We start from the raw sequence: 18,630 nt of genomic DNA on the forward strand, positions 1-18,630 counted from the left end.
ACTGAGGAAAACCAGAAGTAGGTATTTCTATTAGGTGAACGTGATAAACTCTACACTCCCAAAACCCACCTCGAATTGGGTATTTATGAAAGCTCTGCAGAAAACAACTACGCTCTCATCCCTGGAGCACCAGTGCCAATGTCTCTCTCTAAGGTGGCCCCATTTACTCCCTTCTTCTTTGCCAAACACAGAAATCAGCGAGAACATTCCTCTTAAACCTCCAAGCCCTCCTTTGCACATACACACTGGCTGCAGTTAAATGCATTTGATATCAACTATGGACACCCTTCCTAGGACCCCGGGAAACAACTTCTAACTAAAGTGATTTTCAATAGGATAAATAGAGTAGAACATATCACAAAAGAAAACAAAAGAAAATTACTTAAGACAACCTGGGAACGTTTGAACTGTAATAACGTAATTGGCATTCCAGTCACTTCTATCATTCAGTGTTTCGTGGTGGGGGACATCGTGCATATCTTTCCATCGTTCATGAAATTTGTTCCTTGTCCAAGTAAGAGAAGGTGGCCTCACAGTGGCAGCAGGACCGAGCCTCGGGCATGTGACACGAAGTGTCACCCTCTGCAGCAAGGTTTGGGGCTCCTGAATGGTGGGCACCACCTATTAACAAGAATCAAGTTTCTTCCCGTCTCTTTATGGCTCTATCATATGCCATATGTCACTACTGACCTTTACTTTTTCCTCTGTCTACTCTCAATACATTTCCCCCACTTCGTGACTTTACTTACTCATGACTCCTGCTTACTCAAAGCGTAGGCTTACTCCTGACTTCCTTCTTTGCGCCCTTTAACTTTTCGTAATACAACCAGTTAGCCAACTTGCTCTATGTCGTGAACTCGGTCTTGTCAGAGAGATCTGGACAGGATCAGTCACCACCATCCCTGTTGGACCAAGTTCTTGTGCAGTCCCCATTCAGGGCTCCCAGGCAGCCTATGAGTTGGTCACCTAGACCCAATCAGCTGTGATCAGGGTGGTGAGATGACACGAGATAACAAAAATTAATTTGGGCCACCGTGGTCTTGGATAGCGGCCCTCTGGAAAACCTGGGCTAAGAACCAGAAACCAATTCATGTAAAGAACAATCTAATAACTAGATGTGGGCCGCAGGAAAATTCCTTACTCTCTCAAGTGCATCTCTCTGTTTCAGTCTACTATTCTCTTTCATGTTTGCTACTTATTAAAAAAAAAAAAGTAGAAAAGTGTTAAAGATCAAATGCCATGGTATAAATACAGAATCAGTAACGAGGTCCTTTGTTCTCATATTGACTCTGTACCCTTTAACTCTGTTTTCTCATTCTGTTTTTCATAATTCTGCTGCTCCCAAACACAAATATAATAGACAAAGCCCTGAGAATTTTGCTTAGAACTGCAGAAAGTAGTTCACACTTGGCCCATATCCAGTTTTCTGTCACCACAAAACTCTTATTCAATCCCCCTGTTTAGGAGAAGAAGATTACAATAAAGAAAAGAACAAAACTTTCCTTCTATCTACTTTTTAATTTATTATGTCCGAGTATTTTTGTAAAAAAAAATTATTTTGGTCGCCTTCTCGTGGTCACGTAGATCTCAATTACCTAGAAAACTGATGTCATGATGTTTAAGTTAATAAAATTATAAGCATGATATATCCTAAATCCAAATTGGTTTAGTTCGGGAAAAAAAAAAAAAAATCCTGCTAAGTTATTCATTACTCTGTGGCTTGGGTTATACGGAGTAAATTTATTATCACAGAGGGAAAAAAAATCTTAGAGGGAGAAAAAGTAAATTCGTCAAATGAATAAATAATCTGTTCTGTAATTTGAAATATCATCAGCACATTGGATGATTAATATCGTACACATATTCATTTGATACTTTTGGAATATGAAAAACAAAAGCTCAAGGTCAGGAAGACTTGTTTATTCTGTGAGTCAGTGTTCTAAATGTGTCATCCATACTGTTTATCAGTTTACAATTAGGAGGGTTTATGCACCATGAAAGAGGAACTTTTACAAAATAATATAGTAAAGCTAAGATCCTAGTCCCGGTAGATTCCTAGGAGGGTACAAACAGGGACTAACTCACTTTTTCCAACTAGGGGAAATTTAGGGGAAAAAAAGCAATTATGTGCTATGATAAATGAGCCATTCTTAGCTGAGAAATCAGAGCAACTCCCTGTTTCATGTACTCGATTTGTGCATTTTCTGTGCTTTGCTCCGAGCTGTTCCTTTCATCTTGCTAACACAAGAAAATTAAAATTCTACCATTGAGAACATATGAGGAATTTAATCTTGAAAGAAGTGAACTACAATGCTGTCCTATTCTGGTGCTTTGATATAAACTCAGATACTGACTGGAAAAAGCATAAGATTATTATCATTTAAAACTGTGTTTATTTGGGGGAGGAAGACACGTTTTGAATGACTCTCTAATGGAAGTGCACTGAAGCCAGCAGATAACTATGGTGTGATTTAATGTAAGTTGTCACGGTAAACCTAATTCCCGGGGTAGCAGCAACGACCCAAGCACCAAGAGACCAAGGTGAGAACCAAGAAGTAGAACCGTTTTGTTATATCCTGCATTTATTTAAGCAAACCGAATGTGTAGAGATAGGAAATTAAAGCGTTGTAATGTCTTACAAATACAGAAAGAAGACACAGAATAATAATACCCTGAAGAGAGTGCATCCGAACACAGTTGTATCACAGAACATCTGCAGTGACCACATTGAAGCCATGGCCGACACATCCACCTGTCATTCTTGTTCTGACATCGTTCAAGGAGATTTAATAGATCAATCGGCGATTTGCTTTTTCAACAAATACCACTACTAATGATTATAGTAGCCTTGAAGGGTTTGTGAGTGACTATACTAAACATACATGATGCTCGGCTTAAGGTGTTATTTCAGTGCCGTTGTACATTATCCCGGGGGAAATAATGTCTTAGTACACAATTACTGTGACATCCACTAAAATGTGAACTAGTTTGCATAGGTTAGTCCTTTGGGCAGCACGATGTTGCTCTAGTCCACCAAGGCTTAAAGATTCACAGTGTAGAGGAAAAAAACATGAATTAAAGCATTTCTACTAAAATATATTTTAATAGCTGGTGTTAATTTGCATAACAAAAGCCAAATTATGTTCATAACATCGTATCATTCTATAAGCCCCTTCATTTCAGAAAACATCGTTTCCACCCAAACCGTCTGCTCTCAAAGTTAGCACAACCTTGCAAATGAATCATCAACCACAACTGCACATTTTTGGAGCGAACAGAATCCAAACTGCACATTGGTTTAGTTCTCTATTCCCATCACAGGTCAAAGGCCAACATGTCCACACCACGCCTGCCACAGGTCTGGTGCTGCCTCTAAAGGCTCCGCCATTCATTGTATGGACACCGAAGAAATGGGACTGTGATGCGGTTTTCTCTTTACCTTCAAAGCAAATCATTCTTTACAGCAACTGGATTACAAAGAAGCGTGTACTATGTGAACGGGACACCGTGTAGCAAACACAAAAAGCATCTGAATTCCATGGCTATACTGAAGTGATATGGACAGCTGGGGAGAAGTCTGCCCTGGGGATCCTTCCAGGCTTGTGGACTCCAGCGGTCTAGACATCGTGAAACGACGGCCACACAAGCATCATACAATGTCCTGATTTTTTTTTTTTTTTTTTAATGAACAGTTGACAGTCAGCTGCTTGGAAAGGATCCGAAGGGCCATGGAATACTTCAGAAAGAGACTTCCGTTTTAGCATTCTTAACTGAGTTCGCATTGTTCCTCGCTTAACTGAAGCTTTCTCGCCTCGGAGTCACGTTACCCAGAACATGCACGCTCTAGCCACTTTTAGATTCTCAGAAGCAAATAGCTAAGGTATCATGACATTTATGAAGTGAATCTCATCTTCCGCAATGAATTCAGCCTCATAACATAATGCTTCTGTCTTACAATAGGTATTTTAAGTCTCAGGCCTGAAGTTAATGTTTATGCATCCTGACTATATACATAAATCCACAAAGAACCTTTCAGAAATAGATGGGGAAAGTCAGTGTTTTCTAAAGTTCTAAACCTTTACAGGTAAAATACAATCGGTTACCACCTTCCGGATCTGTCAGGAGCGTCTCACTCCCCCACCACAAAAATACCAGTCGTGTATAATAAAATATTACTATAGAATAGATAGAAGTTTGCTTGCTTGCTTGCTTGCTTGGTTTTCTTTCCAAGACCATCATGGATTAACAAGGGCAATCAAAAAGGCACCTTTTTAAAATATATCTATATTATAATTTTGGTATAAACTCCATCCACTTTATATAGGGGATGTGTTATTAAAGGATCACACACGTTTTCTTTATCTTTTCATTAAAAACATTTCGCTGCACATGGACGCACCTGAAAAAGAGATGTATGTACCTCCTGAACTTCATTGTTCGAGAAAAGTCTGGTTCCCGCCCTCCCGCAGCGTCGTCAAGCCCGACGGGGAGATGACGGGGGAGAAAGACCGCGGGCGGCCTGCCAACACCACATCTCCATCATCTTCGAGCAAAGAACCAAGCTCTTTGGCAAGAGAGGGGCCAGTCCAACCTCATCCATGTTCACACAAGGTGCCCGGAGAAATTGTGCTGGCAAATTCCTGTGTGGTCTCTGGAGGTGGGGGAAGCCTGAGGAACAGGCAGGGACCACGCGGGGATCTGACAACCAGATACAAATTTTAAACTGGGCTACGCTGCGGATGTGTAAACGAGGACAAGAAGGTGTGAAGAAATTTGTTTTGCCACAGGTGAGAAATAGAAATCCTCCCTAGAGAACGAGAATTAGTAAAAACGCTTGCTACAAAAACTCACAACAGAGGTCCTCTATCCTGTTGGCTCTGCTTTTCTCAAGAGAGACAGGATCCGCGTGGAGTTGTGTTTTGGGAACCTTACACGCACGTGTCAACCTGCTCCTTTGTGCTTTTTATCAGGCTTGAGAATGCATCAGATTCAGAAAATCAAGTGCATGCTCCCTGTGCTTGAACATTTCCCAGTCTCCTTTAACTTGATTTGTAAAAGACGGATTTTTTTTCCAACCCTTCTTTCGCCGCCAGCGTTATGTATGAGATACGGGTCGCCAAATTGAAGGGGGGAGGCGCGTGCAAAGTGGAACCCCTGTTCGAGAATGTAGTTTTGAAAAATGATCCTGTAAAAATAGCACTTTGGTATTATACATGTATGTTTCCTGTATTTCTGCCGAGATGCTCAATATCCTGACAAGTTTTAAGAACAGTGACATTATCAAGTTATGGTGTCGGGAGCACGTGACATCTCGGTCTCCCTCAGTCTTTATGGTAGAGTAACTGCTCTCGAGTTAAATTCTGAGCAGGCCTTGATTCCTAGAGGCTGGGAGCAGAAACATCCCGCTGTGCAAACATTATGGGAAGCTTCCAATCTTAGGAGAATTATTCCCCTAATAATTATTGACTTCTACATTCCATGAATCTGATTTTGAAATTAGTGGATGAGAATGACCGTGGAGCATCAAACTGCTGCCTTACGGTATTTTCTCAAAATTATAAGCATCATGTCAAGTCTGCTGCTGTTCAAATGTGCTATTTCTCAAAAACTGTACCCGTCCCACACTTAGTCTGCAGATGTCATCAACGACTTCACAAAAAGTGGACTTGTCTGGGGGAAATATAAGTAAATCGAGCAAGTTCATTGCCCTAGGTTTTAATGCACAGAAATTTTTGTAAGAATGTTTCAATTTCAGCTTGTCTTTGTCGGTTTGCCTATGAGACTATCAAAACACGAATGGGGTCGATTTAATCATGACCGACCATTTCACTGATAGAAAAAATCAGTCCAGTTGGTTATGTAGTAATCTGTGAGACCCCCCTCAAAAAGACTCTCTAGTTTTTTTTACCCAAATTCCTGTCTTTTCTTTTTCTGTGAATGTCTTACAGATGCAGCTCGAGTGTAACAAAGTTTTATTTGTTCTTTTAGCTGGATCGAATGAAACTATCGATTTTCAAAAGTATGCGCTAACTTTTCAAAAAGTATAAATGAGTTAGCATTTGGTTTTGGACTCCTAAACACTTCAAAAAAAAAAGGTACTTTATAGGATGTTTTGTTAATTTCTTTGCATATACTATAGAAGGGAGATATCCCCAAGATCCATACATTTCACCATATTTCTGTGACTTGGCTTTTCCAGCTTCGTCACTGTAGAGTGAGTCTGTAGAGCCAGACCTCCAAAAACGCTACCCTCCTGCACGTCTGAACCCATCAGAAAAACACAGAGTCGCTGATGGACGTTCATTTCTCCAGTGATCTAGACTGTGGACCACAGGCGAACAAGGGCTGTAGCATGGGCCGTGAGTCCAGAAAGAGCCTGCAAGGTCTCTCATTTCAAATTCGAGACAGGACAACAGTTGCTTTTTTCAGTGGACAACCTCTTGGGCCTATACTTAAAATCTCGGTTGGCAATTTCACCTTACCCCCTGAATGTGGTTTAGAAAAGAAAAACCGGAAGAAAGTGGAAGGGAAGTCTTTCCAAGTCTAAGCGGTTTCGGTGGCTAGATTTCCATTCCCAGATCTGAATGCCGTTTTCCAAAACAGGAAACCGGCTCATCTCGGTGTGGAGGGGGGGACTTTTTGCTCACGCGTCGCCTCTAGTACACTGCGTCGTCACTGGCTCCTAGTCCGTTTTCTTTCCTTTTCAATCAACGGCGGCATTAAGTTAATGAAAGTTGCTCAGTAAACACCTAAACCACTTATGGGCTAGAGTAGACGTCTATTTCCTAAAGGTGTAAATCCTTCGAAACTAGAGTGCAGGACAGCAAGAGGATCTCAAGCAACTTTTCAAAAGATGTTTTTCTGATGAGCTGGCCGCTAGAGGGAGGGGCTGTGAGGTTATCAGCCACGGTTTTTGTTTTCATAACAGGGACGGGCAGTGCGGCTGCCTATGTTACAGAGCTTGAACCTACGTGACATGCAGCAGGGTAAAAGCTACTAGGGAAATAACAGCGATGACTTTAAACTTTGCCCTTTGCGGAGTAGCTGTGACATCATTTGGTCCTGACATTCTGTGCAGTCAAGCGTAGACTCGGGCCCACAGGATGTAAAGTGGAGAGAAGGGTATCCCTTGATACAAATGAGAAATAAATAGACCCAAGTCAGCCTAGGGAACAAGGAAATGTCTGTTCGGTAGAAGTTTCTAGGTCCCTGAGGCCACCAGTCAGTATAATTGTAACCAAACTGTCATTCTGCCACTGCTTACGTTTATTATATTAGGCAATTTTCACTTGAATTGGAAATTCCCCAATGACTCAAAAGCTAACTGTTTTTAAACCATCGGCCGTGTTACTGAATTAAGAGAATCGGCTTCTGGTGGTTCCAAAGCGACAGCTAAGAAGTTTCAGAGACTTGTTACATTTAAGGGACACTCAACATCTCTATTAAAGTCTACAAAAATACATTCCCCAGCAGTGTTCGAAAGCCAGTCAAAGGAAACCATTAACACAGTTAGCAGCACCAGGGTCTCCAGACCTAACGATTTTGTTTACAGCTATTCCTGAAAATGCTGCTGTTTTCAGCCCAGAAGTCATTCCCTCTTCCTGGTACCTGCGTGTCTAATTGTCAAAGTAGAGAGAGATTATTGTAAAATAACTGCCACGTTGTCTTAAAAGTATCTTCTAGCCTTTAAAAAGATTAGGTCTAGTATACATTAGAATAAAGCTCAAAGACAAGGGGAGATAATTAATTAACAAACTCGATGTAATTCGCCGGGAGCATCCCCGTTTTCCCAGTTCTCTGCACCGTGCCGTACATCCAGCCGTCGTCGATGGGCTGCACGTTGACGATGTAGTCGCCGTCCCTGAAGGAGACTTCGTCTTCGTCCTGGGCGCTGTAATCGTACATGGCTCGGTAGGTCCTCTGAGAAAGGAAAGAGCGGGTCACGTGACGGATACGAACTAGTGACGGCCACAAATGCCAATCACGGCAAGCCAGCCCCCACGCGGTAAGGTAACTACGAGGAATGTTCCCCAGTATAGGACTTATTTCTGGAGATGTGCACACCTGAGCCTAGCGTCTGTCCCAGTTGTGTCCGGCTCCAGTTTACCAGTCTAGCAAAAAAGGGTAATGTTTGGGGGCCCAGAATGGGGACAGAGAAAGGCCCTGGCTACAATCACCAGCCCATCAACAAAGTAAGCTTTGAAGCAGTAAAGCCACCTTCCCCAGCTACAGATAACCCCAGAGACCTCAGGTCATGGAGATTCTCCCCTCTTCCACATTCTTCAGAGAAAAGCTCTCCTAGTGGAGACAGAGCCACGTCACTGTTGCTGTCCCCCGTCCCCGTCAGGGAGAGGAAATGAATTTTTCTTAAACAGATACAAAGGATTTTTGCTTCCTCTTAAAAACACGTAACACAAATAAAAGAAAAACACAGAATATGCTTACTTTGTAGGTTTCTGAATCCCCGTGACAGAAATTTAGTACACAAGTGTTCTGAATATTGAGGTACGCATAACATAATAGGGAAAATTTTCACTTTCTAACTTTAAACTACATTACAAAGCTATAGTAATCAAAACACTGTGGTATTGACATAAACACATAGATCGATGGAACAGAACAGGGACCCCAGCAATTAACCCATGCATATATGGTCAATTAATTTATGATGAAGGGGCCAAGAATACATAACGGGAAAGGACAGCCTCTTCAGTAAATGGTGCTGGGAAAAGTGGACAACATGTGAAAGAATGAAACTGGGCCACTCTCTTACACCATACACAAAAATTAACCCAAAATGCGTTAAAGACTTGAATGTTAGACTTAAAAGCATAAAACTCTTAGGAAAAAAAAAAAAAAACCATAGGCAGGAAGCTTCTTGACATTGGTCTTGGTCTTGGAAATGATTATCTGGAATTGATACCAAAAGCAAAAATAACCGTGTGGGACCACATCAGACTAAAACGTTCCTGTGCAGCAAAGAAAACCACCAACAAAACAAAAAGGAACGTACCAACTGGGAGAAGATCTCTGCACATCACACGTCTGCCGTGTGGTTCGTATCCAGAATATAAATTTAGTTTTGCCACATTTGTTTTCATTACAGACCAAGAATTTAGTTAATGTGAACGTTGGAAAATCTCAAAATTCAGTGAATTCAGGGACTGAGGAAACTGGCTGAGACACAAAGAAGGTCAGAGCTGGTAAAGCTGAATTCCAACTGCTTAGAAGGACCGCTTGTTGCTGAGGGCTAAGGTTAAGCTACTGTGTCCGGAGGGTGGAGAGAATTTAGCACAAGATGCCCATGTGACTAGATGACCTTCAACAGTGCTTCCAAACTTCACATTTAGCGAAGCAATCAGGAAGTACTTCAAGATTTCCAATGGGAGGTTTCGAAGACATACGCTGGCCATGTCATTTGGGCTGTAGTGGCCATTTGGATTGCTGGCCATTTGGATTAATGTGACCCGATATTTGTGCTTTCTCGACCTGAAGGAAGATGATAGTTGGCTAATGCCCATCATGAGGTCACAATCAGGATATCGTTCTGGTAGAGTCTTTCTATGTTTTACTGGTTACATGTTTCCACATCATGCTTTCCTTTCTCAGTGGTTTACCTCTGTAAGTCTTTTGCTTTCTTCAAAAGGGTACAAACAGCAAGGTCAGCATTTACCCTTTATGTGAAAATGGAAAATATTCCATGCAAATCAATTCCGTATGTATTTCTATTTTGGAGACAAAACGGGAAGAGCAGGGAAGAACAAACACTTCAAACTGATACTTACTAGATTTGGTGAGTGCTGCATTGACCTCACGGATGACAGGCTGGTCTGGTGCATGTACCCATAGCCTTGAGAATGGCTTTGCTGATAGGCTCCAGGAAGGACAGGTGCTGCACATTAAACACACACACACAGATGCCTCAAAGCGAGTCTCAAAATACCCCTCCCAAGTCCTCAAGTGATGTCATGCTCTGCTAGAATCCTCTGAAACAAAATGCCATGTCCAGTGTCTTGTGCAATTGGGGTAGTAATGTTAATAGTGATCTCTAGATTAGCACACGTTTCGGCCACTAAGCACAGACAGAGGGAATCAGTTTAACACGCGGTGAAAATATGTTCTAGAAATATTTGTGTTACTCGACTGCAGATGCTCCGTGCAAACAACACGAGTACAAAACAAAAATTTCCCATAACCTTTTAACAAAATCTCATTTTTACTGAGCTATGTAATCCCCCTAGACAGTTTCTAAAATTAAAAAAAAAAAAAAAGAAGAAGAAGAAGAAATGTTGGGGGCGCCTGGGTGGCTCAGTTAAGCGTCCGACTTCGGCTCAGGTCATGATCTCGCAGTTCGTGAGTTCAAGCCCCGCCTCGGGCTCACTGCTGTCAGCGCAGAGCCCGCTTGGATCTTCCGTCCCCCTCTCTCTGTGCCCCTCTCCCACACTCTCTGTCTTTCACAAAATAAATAAATAAACTTAGAAATTTTTTTTAAATAAGAAATTTTTAAAAATTTAATCCGACTGGCAAACCAATGATAGAGTATAAATGTTTTCACAGAAATAACGGATGCTCTCAATATTTCAAGACATGCAGCTGAATACAACGTTACAAAGATGGTAAATATAGCATATGGTTAGCTTAGCAGTTAATAATGAGTCTATCCCCCTAAAAGAAGACTTTATTTAGAATATATAAATTCTCCATTTTATTTTGCCTGTAAGTCAAGACTAAATAAGTCGGCCGAATATGTTACCAAAGCCTAACAAATCAAACCATGTAAAGAATTTCACAAACATCCTTCTATGTCAAAAAAAAAAAAAAAAAGAAAGCAAAAGAAAAGAAAATAGTAACATAACATTCACTCACTGTGTGCTGTTCTTATCACTAATTAGGACATTCAAAAGACATCATTCCTGTTTTGAAGAACACTGAATTCTAGAGAAACCAACAGAGAAACTAGCTACAAACCCCACAAACTCAGTAGGTCGATGCTTGAGTGTGTGTTTCTAAGTATATTTAATTATTTGTAATCAGAAGCATAGGGCTGGCTATGAGTCAGAGTATTTTAGTAGCACGCCTTCGTTGCATCTTGAATGATCATACGATACATTAGTAAGACTTATACATGTGCTATAAAAATCCATAATAGGTTGCCATTTTTGCTCAACTGGGTTGAGCATGTAAAGTAATTACCCTAGGTTGATTGGTTTAGGACAGCTTTTATACTAAAAGAATAAAGCAGATATAATTCTCGGGTACTATAAATAATTGATATTTTATAAGTGGCACGTGCAGTCTAACGATACATGAGAACGTCGAACTTTAAAGAAGTTGAATCATCAGAAAACTACAAATCATTAATGTGTTCTCCAGATAATAGTGATATTAGGTTGAATGGAAATTTTTAAAAAGTTCTTGAATTAATTCATATTACAGTGTGGCTACAGATCGTGTTTATTTATTGTCTCAATGTTCAAAGAGACAAAGAGAAGCTGCCAAGACCTCTACTTGGATTGTAGAACATTCTGAAGTTATTAAAGCATTAAATATCAAATACTTGAGAACATCGCACTTCTTAACATTAGCAGCTCAATTTAAATATTTAATGTCAAGAGGAAGTCAGGCATACCGTCAAAATTCACTCATGAAGAAAAAATGATGAAATCCCTAAAAATATCTAAGTCCACTTAATCAGCTGAGGAGAAGAGCCTCTTCTGTGTGTTGGATGCCCTGCCCATTCATTTCTTTACTCCCTCGATACTCAGCAAATATTGACTGAGTGAGTTCATGTGTGCCCAGGGCTTACTACATTGCCTGTCACTTAGTAAGCCTCCATAAATTTTAACAACTATCACCATCCACTACGTTCAAGGCATGCCAGGCATGAAAGGAGAGGAGTGACAAAAACAATTGCTCTCCCCAAGCAATAGTGACCCTGGACATCTGTCCTTTGCCGAGCTGAAGACATGGCTCAGAATACTTAGGGCATTTCCAGTTAAATATGTAAGTCAAGGGCACCGATTGTACCCCCAGACTGGCAGCCGTGACTGGTTTTTAGCCATTGAAACACATCAGTGCTGAGGCACCTGGGTGGTTCAGTCGGTTGGGCGTCCGACGTCGGCTCAGGTCATGCTCTCACGGTTTAGGAGTTTGAGCCCCGCATCGGGCTCTATGCTGACAGCTCGGAACCCGAAGCCTGCTTCCAATCCTGTGTCTCATTTTCTCTCTGCCCCTCCCCCACTTGTGCTCTGTCTCTCAAAAATAAATAAATGTAAAAATAAAAAAAATTTTAAACAAGTCAGTGCTTTATAAATTATTATTTTAATCTATTAGTAAATTCTAAAAGTTAAATGTAAAACTCCTATAAACTTGCTTAGAATTTAAAAAAAAAAAAACACTTTTATCGTTTGTTACACTATCAAATTGACCTTCACCTTCTGATGTGCAGAGTTAACCAAAACCATCTTAAAATATTTTGGGGGAAAACCACTAGGAAAAGACAATGATGAAAAATATTTTTAAACATGCTGTCTCGTATGCTGTAATGTGTTTATGTTTATATAATTTGTACGTCATAATCCCAGGACTGACAGTTCAAGAGCGTTCTCGAATTTTGGCTTTAAAAAACCAAGTGTATTCATGCCTGTTCGACTGCTCAAACCTGACCTTCAAAGAGAACCTGTAGCCACTGTCAAATATAGCAAGAGAAGAAGGTGATGTATTTGCCCTAAATCTGTGTGGGTTGGAGAGAACAGGGGAGAGTTTAGAAGGAGGAACCTTGGAGTAAACATAATCTATCTTGTTCTTACGGTTTCTCCTCATGCCTTTATCGATTCTTTCCATTTCCCTCTCCAGCTGCATTACTTAATGCACGTTCCTCGAGGGCTATCAAACCTTGTTATCTACCTTATACCTGATACAATAAAAGAGTTTTTAGGAAGCTCCTATTAGAGCTATGAAAAACATAACTGAGAGCCCAGAGGAATCAACTTACTAAAAGCACATGCCAATCTAAAAAGAGGCACAGACATTGCTTTTCTTTATTGTTTTGGTACGTGATTTCTTTTGTATGTACTGTAGGTAAAATAAGCAATAGGAGATTTAAAACAATGGCTTTGGAAATTGGGTTTATTAAGAATTTGGGTGAAAGATGGCTAGTCTGTGTGTGTGTAACATTCTTCCATGAAAATACGGAACTCCAAAGGTTTTGCAAAAGCAAGATATTAGGCTCATTTCGCCACAAACCTGGCCTTTTTATCAGAGAAAAACATATAGTGCCCTCTTCCTTCAACCAGGGGTCAGATCCCACCGGCACTGATACAGATGGATAATGGCGAAGGTACCATGACAGTCTTCCAATTCAAGAGTCTTGAAGTTGAAGAGTTTTTTTTATTACAATGGCGTAAGAGTCATAAAACAATAGTTTCATTATCCTAAGGCAACAGCAAACACACAAATGTGACTCAATTTTCATTTCACACTGGTAAGATTTATTGACCAGAGGTCTGGAAGCTGACTCAAGCTTTAAGGATTTCAGGCTCTATTTGGAATGTCTCATAGTATTTAGAAAACCAAAATCTCTCCTCTCGTGCACCGTAAAGTTCTTCCACAAACAGCCAATACTAATATTTTCTATTTAACGTTTCTCCTTATCACGGAAGGAGATAAAGCCAAGATAAAGAAGCACGCAGACACAAAGATCATAAAACAGAGGGTGAGAATGGAAGAGGAAACATGTTTTGGAAGCTTCGTAAATCTGAAGCTGCAAAAATAAGGAAATACGCGTAAACATGCGCAGTAGAGTAAATGAACCAAGGATATGCACCCATAATAAAAGGGGAAGAATATTCAAAAGGAGGCCAGCCCACTGTGGGGGAGAGGTTCAGAAAGCCTCACCATGACAACAGCATAATAGTAGATGGCCAAACGCCACACACAAAAATAAGAACGGTGCCTTAGCCCATTAGGGTTGGTATACAAAAAAATACCATAGACTGGATGGCTTAAACAACAAATGTTATTTCTCACTGTTCTGGAGACTAGGAAGTCCAAGATCAAGACACCGGCAGACTCAGGGGCGCCTGGGCGGCTCAGTCGGTTAAGCGTCCGACTTCGGCTCAGGTCATGATTTCGCAGTTTGTGAGTTCGAGCCCCGCCTGGGGCGCTGTGCTGACAGCTCGGAGCCTGGAGCCTGCTTCCGATTCTGTGTCTCTCCATCTCTCGGCCCCCCCCCGCTCATGTTCTGTATCTCTCTGTCTCTCAATAATAAATAAAAACATTTTTTAAAAAATTTTTAAAAAAGACACTGGCAGATTCAGAGTCTGATGAGGATCCATTTCCTGGTTCATAGATAAACTACTTCCTTCAGCGGAGCCCTCGAATGGCAGAGGGGCTGAGGGAGCCCTCTGGGCCACTAAATCCACCCTCGTGACCTAGTCACCTCTTAAAGGCCATACCTCCTACTACCATCATTTTGAGGATTAGGATTTTGACATGTGAATTGGGGAGGGACACAAGCATTTAGTCTGTAACAGCTGGCTAACCTTAAACATAACATAAGCAAAGAAAATAATTTGGGAGTGTTTCTCATAGACTTACTTTAAAAAAAAAAATTCAGAATAAGGAGAAAATCACCCTTCAGAAGGTTTGCAATCAAGAATAGAGGATACAGTCACATTACTGTCCTATTTTCTTAACAGCTGACTACAGTTTTATCACCTACTGTGTGTCAAAGAACTTAGAGAATTGTGGGATGTTTTTGTTTTCAGAATAAAGAATCTCGATTTGGGCAACCACAGGGGAGTTGCTAAAATGAATGATGACCGTAAGTGAGAAAGCATGAAGATACTGCTGGCCTTGAAGTAAGTATTAAATAAGGAGCCAGAACCTCATCAGATCTCATCTTGGCCATGAGCAAGGTGGCTGAGCTGACTGGTAATAAAATAGGCCCATGATGTGGACCTTTTTGCTCAAGTAGCTTTTACAGGTGTCATCAAGGGTTCCAATTCAGAGCCTCACTTCTTCCTGGCATCTAATTCTCTCCACAAGCCCCAAGTGAGCGCTAAATCCACAACATTTATGCTGAATGCAGCGGCAAGATGCTTTTTTTTAATCTGACAGAATTCTAAGCACTCTAGAAAATTCTGTCCCATCCCTGCAGAAGACAGAAACAAGCCAGATTGCCTCCAGGTTTTTGTTTGTTGGTTTTTAATTATAAGCTGTAAATAGACAAGTACCTAAGAAACCGGCTTACAGCATAATAAGCTATGAATCAACAGACTTTAACATAAAAGTGAGATAACCTACAATTGAGTTAAAATCACCAGGTTTTAAAGACAAGCATAATCATCACTGGGATACAAAACAAGTGCTCAAACTTTGGAAATCATATGTAAAAATAAAAGCAATCATTGCTATTTCCTATGCTAAATTTCCAGCTCTGGCCAGGCCAGAACCTTGTGGGAAGGAAAAGGGAACAGAGACAGAGAGGGAATCAGTTACTCAGTGGGTCGGTTTCCATTCTGGCCGCATACTGAATTCACCTGGGATCTTTTAAAACCATGTTATGTCCAGGTCCCCCAGACCAGTTAAATCAGAAATCTGTGGGGTGGGAGTGAAGGGACTAAATGTCGCTGTCTTATTTTTTCAAGGATTCCAAGTGATTTACATGGGCAGCCACAGTGAAGAACCACCGAGCCATCTATCAGCTTTCTCCCCAACCTGACACAAATTTAGAGGCTCACGTGACCCTATTTACGCGATTCCTAAATTCGCCCTCTCCCCCTGAAACCGACTGAATATTTGTGTTGGCTGCTTCCAAGATTCATATGCTGAAATCCAAACCCCCAAGGTGATGGTATTGGGAGGTGGGGACTTTGGGAGGTGATCTGGGACATGAGAGCGGAGCCTCTAGAATAGGATTCGTGCCCTCAAGAGAGGCCAGAGAGTAGCCAGCTCTCTTTCCATCAGGTGAGGATACCAGAAGATACCGGTCTGCAACCTGGGAAAAGGGCCCTCGCCGACTCAACTGTGCTGGCTCCCTGATCTCAGAGGCCCAGCCTCCCGAAGTGGGGGAGACGGATTTCTGTTGTTTGTAAGCTATCTGGTCTGTGGTATTCTGTGACAGCAGGGGGAACAGGCTAAAGAAAATACACATCTCCCCCTCCGTGACTCGTTTGTATTTGTGGAGGCGAATGTTTAGCCCCAGACACGAGAAGCAACCAGAGACCGTCAGAAGAAATCTTAGTGAGAGGAAGCTCCCTGCAGAAGAATCCAAGAATCCAGCTGTTCCGGTAAGGCGAGCACCAGGAGGCACCACCTAGGGAGGGCGAACCCATGGAAGCCGACCCCGCTTCTGCGAGGCTGACCAGAACAGGACCTCAGAGAGAAAGGGGGCTGTGCAGCCAAAAAATGTCTTTACAGATTCAAAAAGCATCCCCCAAGCCAGTGCTAGGTTCCTACAATTTTCTCCTTCTCGACTCCGATATCATCTTTGTTTTCATTTCTATTCTCGGATAAATGTTATTACTCTAAGGTATTGCAAACCCCCTCTAAGACAATTCAATACATGGGAACATATTTAATCACCTAGGTATGTGTCCCTGTGACACTTCATGGGGGAAAGATGTAACATAGGACTCTCCCTTCCAAGGAACATACGCTATGAATACAATAAAATTTGATTGGGTGAAGGGCTTATATGTTAGGGGACTAATTCAGTTTGCTCAGGACTCGCCCAGTTGTAGCAGAGGAAGTCCTGCTCCCCAGGAACCCCCTTGGTCTCAGTCCGGTTGAGGTCCCCCTACTACAACATGCCCTGTGCTCCGTGGGTCACACGCATCAGCTGGTGAAATCGTCATTCCCTTACAGGTGGCAAAATGCCCACATTTTCCAGATGAAGAATCTGAAGGTTAGAGAGGTGCAGTAACTTGGTAAAAAAAAAAAATATCAGGGCCACGTGGAGCTGGTATTGAAATACCAACAGTCTGACCCTAGAACCCTACAGTCCACACTCTATCGTCTGACTGTACCACAGCAAAATGAGATCGACGTGCAAATAAGCATTGTGAAATCAGAAGTGTGAAAGAGGGCGCTGTGGTCTGGGGAGCACAGGAGCTTCCAGCACAGAGGGCTTTGTGTGGAGTTGGAAGACTCCTCAGTGGACCACTCACTCCTGCGGTGGGGCAGACTGCAGAGAGGGACAGGCGAAAGAAAAAGAAGTTTGGTGCGTGGGGAGATGTGGAAGTCGGCTTCGACGGGTTCACAGAGGTCACTGTCACTAGCACGGACTCTTTCCGTGGTAGATTCAGGGTAGAAACTCCACAGGAAGTTTAGGTGACTGTGGTTGATGATGGGATGCTAGTTACATCGCTGGAAGAAATTACGGTGAGAATGAGTCATTCACTTTTGGAAAATCCAGCTCAAGTCATATTAAACAGCGTTACTTCTGAAGCAATGGCTTTCAGATTTCTTTTAAGGCTCATTTTGGCATCTGATAAGTCTCTGTGTGTGTGTTAGAGAGAGAGAGAGAGAGAGAGAGAGAGAGAGAGAGAGATTTGTTTCTTCTTCCCTTTGCCAATAGTATCCTATTTTACTCAGGACAATTGTCACTCAGTCACCTTATCCTGTATGAATAATTTCAAGTCTGGGTTTAAGCCACACGTCCTAATAGGACTTCAGCCACTCTCCCACTGAGCAAGGAAGACCCCCATCATGATGCCACCTGACAATTTTCAAAATCCTTCTGGAGGACACTGCCTGCAAGGACACTGTTACTCCCCAAGTCAGCATCAGAATGGCGACAAGCACTACAGTCATGCTAAGAATTCAGTTGCAAATATAATAAGTCCAGAAGACTGCTTAACCATTTCTTCTCTAAATTCAAATAATAGATTTACAATGTTGCTCTAGCCAAATATAAGTCGGATATTTAAAGATTCCTACTTACCTATTAATCGCAAAAGGAAACATCCAGATTATGTACTTTCTAGCGCTATGCATATATGCATTACATCTTACCACTTCTTTTCTAGATTTGGCTTAGTTGCCCCCAAATAAGAATTTCTAATGTATTGTTTTAAGGCTCTGCAGTTCGTAAATATTGGAAAAAGGGGCACTTGGGTGGCTCAGTTCGTTAAGCATCCAACTTCAGCTCAGGGCGTGATCTCAGGGCTCCTGAGTTCGAGCCCCACGTTGGGCTGTGTGCTGACAGCTCAGAGCCTGGAGCCTGTTTCAGATTCGGTGTCTCCCTCTCTCTCTGCCCCTCTCCCACTCATCCCCCTCCCCTCTCTTCCTCTCAAAATAAATAAACATTTAAAAAAAATCACTAAATATTGAAAAAAAGAATCACAAAATAAGCTATTTTTTACATTATCAGCCAGGTACACTTAGTCTCACAAACCAGGAAAAGCAGTAGGTCGCGATTTCAAAGCTAACTGGTTTTTGTCACGAAAAAATAAGTCTGTGAATCTTCTCTGGCAGAATGGAACCAGGACACAATGTGTTTTGAACAGAACTAGAGAGATTTAGAGTTAGGAATATCTGCTATTTTGCTTCAGAGTAATCTAACCGGTTTACTCGCACATTTACATTTGCATATCAACTTGTGTGTTTCTTCTCCGATTTGTTTCT

At 41.7% G+C, this 18,630-nt stretch overlaps 1 protein-coding gene across 12 annotated transcripts in view; it reads right to left on the reverse strand.

Moving 5' to 3' along the window:
- Nucleotides 1-3,075: 3,075 nt before the first annotated feature.
- The window catches only part of NEBL (nebulette), a 366,680-nt gene continuing 351,125 nt past the window's right edge, over nt 3,076-18,630 (reverse strand). For all 12 annotated transcript variants that reach the window (XM_047867238.1, XM_047867227.1, XM_047867228.1 and 9 more), the window contains 2 exons: nt 9,786-9,892; nt 3,076-7,920 (listed from right to left, as the gene is read on the reverse strand). In XM_047867238.1, coding sequence (XP_047723194.1) covers nt 7,744-7,920; nt 9,786-9,892 — 284 coding nt within the window. In that variant the 3' untranslated portion in view covers nt 3,076-7,743. The remainder of the gene's footprint in view (nt 7,921-9,785; nt 9,893-18,630) is intronic.

Source organism: Prionailurus viverrinus, chromosome B4 (genome assembly GCF_022837055.1).
Source record: "Prionailurus viverrinus isolate Anna chromosome B4, UM_Priviv_1.0, whole genome shotgun sequence".
NCBI classification, from domain to species: Eukaryota; Metazoa; Chordata; class Mammalia; order Carnivora; family Felidae; genus Prionailurus; species Prionailurus viverrinus.